The sequence below is a fragment of the Thunnus albacares genome, chromosome 13 (assembly GCF_914725855.1).
Source record: "Thunnus albacares chromosome 13, fThuAlb1.1, whole genome shotgun sequence".
Classification (NCBI taxonomy): domain Eukaryota; kingdom Metazoa; phylum Chordata; class Actinopteri; order Scombriformes; family Scombridae; genus Thunnus; species Thunnus albacares.
The window spans coordinates 13624738-13631585 of NC_058118.1; the positions used below are offsets into that span (position 1 = coordinate 13624738).

The 6848-nt window shown below is 42.6% G+C and overlaps 1 protein-coding gene across 1 annotated transcript; it reads left to right on the top strand.

The window, feature by feature from the left end:
* Positions 1–1842: 1842 nt before the first annotated feature.
* si:dkey-175g6.2 (neurosecretory protein VGF) lies at positions 1843–5304 on the top strand. Its single transcript, XM_044370764.1, has one exon. The coding sequence runs from the start codon at positions 2614–2616 to the stop codon at positions 3736–3738; it is 1125 nt and encodes a 374-aa protein (XP_044226699.1). The 5' UTR covers positions 1843–2613; the 3' UTR covers positions 3739–5304.
* The last annotated feature ends 1544 nt before the right edge of the window (positions 5305–6848 follow it).

A 6848-nucleotide genomic window follows, 5' to 3' on the forward strand; every position in this document is an offset into this window, starting at 1 on the left:
CATTTGCAAACAAACTAGTTTTTTTAATTAATGTATTATGTTTAATAATAATAATAATAATAGTGAAAATTATTATAATTAAAGTTATTTATTAATTTGATTGGAATAACCAGGAATCAAGGCACTAAATGCGCAAACAATTGTGTTAAATAAACATTTCTGTGTGCAGCTGCTGCTCAGGAGCCCCTGTAAAATTTCGGTTGAGATTTTTCAAACCTGAATATAACAAAAATCGGGTCAATTTTTAGGATTTTAAAAACCGCAGCAAGATTTGAGCAAACCATTTTCAGTTATTAATTTCTAATTAAATTAGAGTCTAAACCGCACACGGCAGGCCAACTATCTTATTAAGTGGATTTGTTTCGTTTCCCACCTCGTTGATCCAGTTTATAAAAATGGAAATTGTTCAAATTTGGGCTGCACAGCACCGCGTGCAGCCCAAATTTGCGCTTGTCTGCATTCCACCACTGCCACTGAGGAGAAACATGCCCACACCACACAAGGACAAAGCCGCGTTTCTTACTGACTGCTCCCCCCCCAGTCCCTTGCGCAAAAGGGCTTTATCCACTAAAAATTAACATCCAGTTAATTCACAATTTGGATGGACCACTCAGGGACCGGAGGGTTAAATAACACAACCGTAGCAACCAGCTTTACGCATGACTTCCCGGTGCGTGCCGTCTTTATAGCAGAGTCCTGGTCACATCGCTTTGACGCATGGAATACCACAGCTAATGCAGAGACAGACCTCGGATCGATTTGTATTTTCTGCATTTTCTTTTGAGAAATACACGCTTAAAATGGCAGGTGCGCGCGCTCCGGTTGGGTTGGCTTGGAGGAAGAGGTGAGACATGACAAAAAAATTACAATTGAGACGTAAAAATCAGTTCGTTAACGTGCATTTCTTTACGTTTGTAACTGTTTACTCGGTTGAACCTCACGATAAGACAAAAAAAAAGGCAGATCATGGGTTATTCTCAACCAATTCAGCAGCGCGGTAGAAAGATGATAGTTGGGTTAACGCACGACTACAGGCGAAAAATGGCCAATGCTGGGCTTCGTAGCGCAAATCCTGTGTGCAAATAATTACCTTCCTCTTGAAAGACATGGGCACTTTACGCGGTAAATATCGAAAGAAGCACGACTGACCTCCATGTTACTAGATACACTGAGGCTGCATTGTAATGGCAAGAAATAACAAACTAGAACCTCATTTTCCACCCAAAGCATTCAGAATAAAAAAAATCAGTTATGCCTGAAGAGAAAGGAAAACGTGCAACTTTCATGGTTGGATTTGGCTCATTAGACTGTATTTGGCTGCGTGCTTTGTTCTCAGGCGTTTGATGAATTAAAAACTGTTCAACTATATGGTGGCTTGATGATGGAAAGGTTTATTATTTGTGAATTAGAGAGTGGTATTGTATTGATATTTTAATGTTCTGGCTGTGCTCTAATCCTAAATCCAGTCACTTTTTTTCCTTTACCAGTCATCCTCTGTATATTTTAGACTGGCCTTTTCACTGAATGTCTGTACATTAATAATTAGGGGGTTAAGATATACTGATATGGCCGATGGAAATCCACATAATCATGAGAAGAAAACAATAACATTGACTCTTTCACATCTTTGTCTTTTGTCTTTCCCCCTCTGCCTTCTCCCTTTCTTCTTCAGGTGCTTAACCTCCCTCCTGCCAGTTCTGCATGGTCATGACCTGTCATCACGCCCCTTCCACAGCCCACCTCATCCTATTGGTCCTGCTCATTGTCACTCCGCAGCTGGCTGGCACCGCCCCTGCGTGGGGTGAGGGGGGGGAGGGAGGGGTGGAGGGGCGCACCCGGACAGACACTAAAGAAGACAGCCTCGCCCCCTTTCTTTCGCTCCCACCCCAGAGTCTCTCCAGCCCTGACAACGCATCGCTAGACCGGGGCCAGGGCCAGGGTCAAGATAACCAATCAGATAAAGTGACGGACCCTGCGCAAGTGCTCGCTGTTCTCCTGGAGGCCCTGGACCACCCGGGGGAGAGCGAAATCCAAGCGAGCAGAAACAGAGACTGGGAAAAGGATCAGAGCCGGGAGCTGCCCTCCATTGAAGGCTTGGAGGGTGGTGAGATAAGGAGAACAGGGCAGACGCAGGAAGAGAGGGGGGTTGAGGAGGAGAAGGAGGGGCGAGGGGCTGATAAGACTATTGAACAGCTAATTGTAGGCCATTTGACAGCTGCTCAGGGTGATGACTTAAAGGGAAGGGAGGAGGAGGTTGAAAACAAAAGGTCAGAGAATGATCAGGGGTGGTCTGTGGAGGATGTGGGCGCCACACCTGATGGTGTAAGTGAGGAGGGAGGGAAAGAAGAAGATGAGGGGCGGGAGGAGGGATATGATTTAGAAAGTTTCTTAGACAAAGCCAGATCAAGTTCCACCTCACAAGGGGGTGATCTCTCTTTGCAGCGCAAAATAAGAGGCTACTTCCAAAACATTGACTTGGGTCTCCAAGATAATGAGATCCTGCCTCCTCTGAAGGGCTACAAAGAGTACAACACTCAGCTAGCGCGGGCAGGAAAGAAGCAGCACTGGCAGGAGAACCAGGGGCGCAACAGACCCATCAAGGGGGGAAATTTCATGGATGACTTTGAGGATGAAGGAGAGGAGCTGGAGGAGGAGGTTGAGGAAGAAGAGGAGAGCCTCTCCCACATGGAGGAGGAGGCGAGAGCACGAGCAGAGAAACAGGAGGTGCTCCGGCAGCAGGAGGAGGCGGAGCGAGCCAGAGAGGAGGAGCAGAGGCTGGCAGACATCGCCTCTGACATGCTGCTGCAGTACATGGGAAGGAAGCAGCAGTCCTACATGAAGCCCCGGCAGAAAAGCAGCATGGGGGCCGCCGGCAACACCGCCGAGGACAAGCGATCCGAGGAGATCCTCCCCGACGAAGACGACCTGGACCAGCAGATGATTGACAGGCTGATTGAGATCAGCAGCAAGCTGCACCTGCCTGCCGATGATGTGATTGAAATTATTAGTGATGTGGAGGAGAAGAAGAAGAAGAGGAAAGAGTTGCAGCAGCAGCCAATCAACAGCAACCCTATCGTGCCACGCTTCAGGCCTCTGGTACCTCCTCCTCTGGCTGCTCCACCTATCTACCACTACACAGCTTCAAAAAACCCCAAGAAAGCCCCTTATAAGTACAACAAGTCCATCAAGAAATGGCAGAAGGACAAAGTCAAGTCATACAAGCAGGACTATTGGTATAAGCCTCAGAAGCAGCTTGACTACTGGTATAAACCCCAGAAACAGTTTTTAGCCTTCCCCTCCTATCCTTATTACCAGAAGCCATATCGAGCATACTACCCTGTTTATTTCCCATATCCCAAACCACAATATTATGGCAAGCCCTCCCCCTCCAGAGACCAGCCATTCGGCCCCCAGGAGCTTGACCTCCAGGCCCCAAGGCGCAGGCACAGGGCTGGGGGTAAGAACCGTGGACAGGGCTGGAGACAGCAGCCAGCGCCACGCCTGCCTCTCACCCCTTATATCTCTAACTATATCCTTCCTCACCCACGGACCTACCAACCCTTACCTCCCCCCAAACCAATAACCACACCCAGGAGAGGCAGGCGACCCCCGTACTACTATCAACAAGTCACACCGGGAGATGACTATGAGGAAGATGGGCTGGTGCCTCAGCTGGACAGTGAGGAAGAATTGGAAAACTTTATTGAGAGGATCTACATGAAACGCAGAATGTATTGAGAGACTTTTCAGACATTTTGTCAGATCACAGAGACTGACAGAGGTGGGATAGATAAGGCTAAAAGGGGGTGAAAAAAAAGACTCAGAGGAGACATGTGTTTTGAGCCTGATGGAAATTTAAGATCAAGAAGTGAAAAGTTAGATTTATGTTGTTTTACTCACTGTGTTTTTGTTGATTTCCTCGGTCAGGGAGAGGATGAAGGGGTCCCAGTTTAAGCTCCCTGTAACCATGTTCAGCCTCTTGCTCAGTTTACATTTTGAAACAGAACATACCATGGTGTATGTCTGCCTCCATTCAGGTCAATCTCTGATGCTCTTGCATATTTCAGAGTTTTCTAGAGGAAACGCACACACACACACACACAGACACACACACACATACATCAACACACCCACATATAATTGCATTTTTGACACATTCACAAGCAGATGTGCCCATTGTAAGAGAACCATGTTTACAACATCACTTTGTATCTTCTGTTTATATTCTGTATGTCATATTACAACACTAAAGTAGTTCGATAAACTTCTTAGCTACACAAATATAAAAATTGAACACTGCTATTGTTAAAATGTTGAAAGTATATTTTTGTTGTATTTGATGTGTGTACTTTGCCTTTCTTATTCCCGATTGGATCGACTTTAAACAGCTGCAATTTGCAAAGGTGCCAAATACACACATTTCAGTTTTTTCAAACTCAAGATTCAGAATTTTGCCTTACAAGCATCATGGTTCTATAAGGGAAATATCATATTGCATAATATTATCATCATAACCGGTCCCAATGTAGAAACCCTGTGGACTCCAAAAGCACAAACTTAAACACTAAACACTTCCAACCTGGTGGTCTAAGGGTTTTCAATCATTTTGGGATCCAGAAGTTATTGTGTCAACATATTTATGGCAGATCCACCATAATCAATATCACCACCACCATACAGTACTCCATCACCTTGTAGGGAGTCTCATTTTCTCTCATCATTCATCTCCAGTTCACTTTACTTACCTATTTTATGTTTTCACACATGCTTCCTTTGCAGATTTTCTTGTATCATATCCATTACCTTTATTTTTCCGTTGTTTTAAAAAAAAATACTTGAAGTCAAACTATATGTTCTGCAGCCTTTTTTAAAAACAGATATCCACCAAGAGGCTACAAACATTTTGTTCATTTTCAGAAGAAATTCATTGAAAAGTTTCAGGCCGGGGAGTCAGGGATTGTGCTTAAACCGTTAAATGCACGTCTTTCTACTTGCATCTTAAAAAATGAACAAAAAAAAGAACAAAAAAAAGAGAAAAAATAAAACAGTGTGGAGAATTCAAGATGGTTGTTTTCTCTGAATAAACTGTGAACATAAAAAAAAAAGAAATCTCAAAGGAAGAGGGCCACTGTGTCCGCAGTGAAGCCATCTGTCTTGTAAAAGGAGAGTGTTGTTGTTGATGTCACCTTTAGCATTGTAAGATGTACAGTGTGAAATAAATATGCCCGTGCAATGTGTAAATAACAGCATGATGATTACTAGTTTTGCTATATGATAAAAAATAAAAGCAATTATTTTATTAAAGTTCAGTTTTTTTTAATGGCTTTTTGGAGGGTGATATGTTGAGAATCTGGTAAGAACACTTGATTCATAAGTTACCAAACAAACCAAAATGCACAATAGAGGAAGACAATCAGCTGAACTTCAGTGACAGCACGACTCACATATGTCACAGCCGCATTAATATAGACACAAATAAATAAAAAATCTATAGTGGGAGTTGATTATATTCCGAGACAATCAAAATGAACACGAGGAAAACAGCAAGAATGGGAACAAAAAGGGGAGGAATAACTGAAGAACAGAGAAAAAATTCAGGAGGAGGGAGGGAAATGGTAACTGCAGTGATTGATGAGTCACATGATTGGTGGATGAGTCATCCATCTGTACACTTTACTGCGCAGGACCACACACTCACACACACCCACACACACACACACACACACACACACTTCCATGCACATTCTCTTTGAGCAGTATAGTAATTTAGCTGCTGGCATTCAAGATAAAGATTGAGTCATGTTCGCTCCTGCTTCGAGCCAGCCAATCGGCCGGTGGAAAGGTGTTTGGTAGATAGGTTTTGCCATATCTTGTTTCCACACTGCCTCCCCACACTCAGTTCACATGGGCAATATGCCCTTCTGCTATAATTCCTTGAAGTGCTTCTGGCTGTCGCTTGTTTGGCATCAAAACAAACCTTATGCATGTTGTCGCTGGTACAAACACTGACAGTGATTAGCGGGCTGCCAATATGGTCTGATCGCATGTTATCTTGCCAGCTTGCTCACCAGTTGATTGGAATAGTACCTATAATAGACTTGATTCTTGGACGTCATGTTATGAATTCACATTTTTAAACACAGTTTGTACCCTCTGTAGATATCCTAGCCGGATATTAATTCAATTTTAAGAATTGTAATTACAAACAACATTGGCCACTGGTCTTCAAACAACTGTCTAGTTTCTTCCTTTTTGTTTGCCTTAAGAAGCTTTAAGGTTTCAAAAAATCATCTTATTCTACACTATTTGACAGTATCATCATCTTCCTACTCTTCATTTAAAAATACAGTAACAGATTTTTGGCCACTTGGTAAAAGCAGAAGATATACATACAACACAGACATATTATCACCTTTTAAGCTGATATGGCAAACTTATGAGTAATAGTAAAGTCCAATATTCACTTCCCTTTAGCTGTTTTTGGTCTCTTAAGGGGAAATATCTGACTTTGTAGCTGCTAAATGCTCAACTATGTTCACCAGCTAGTTGCTAACTTTGTGTGTCTTTGTGTGCTGTTTTGTGTTGGTCACATATCATACAGAGGATTTTTACTCAATCTATCCATCTAAATGTATTAAATTGAACTTTTAAAGAATAATTCGATTTTTTTTTCACTTCAATCAAATGTTTGATTCAGTTTATTTATTTTAATTTAACTGTGTTAATGTTTAATTTATTTTCATTCGATTGATTTATTGAATCATTTAGGAGGACTCCAATGCTAAGATAAAATAGTATACATATCCTCGTATCACTCAGCTTTAAGGCCACTCATCAGATATTTCAAT

Excerpts from the sequence above, each read along its gene's own strand:
- si:dkey-175g6.2 (XM_044370764.1), top strand. The coding sequence starts at position 2,614 with ATGGATGACTTTGAGGATGAAGGAGAGGAGCTGGAGGAGGAGGTTGAG.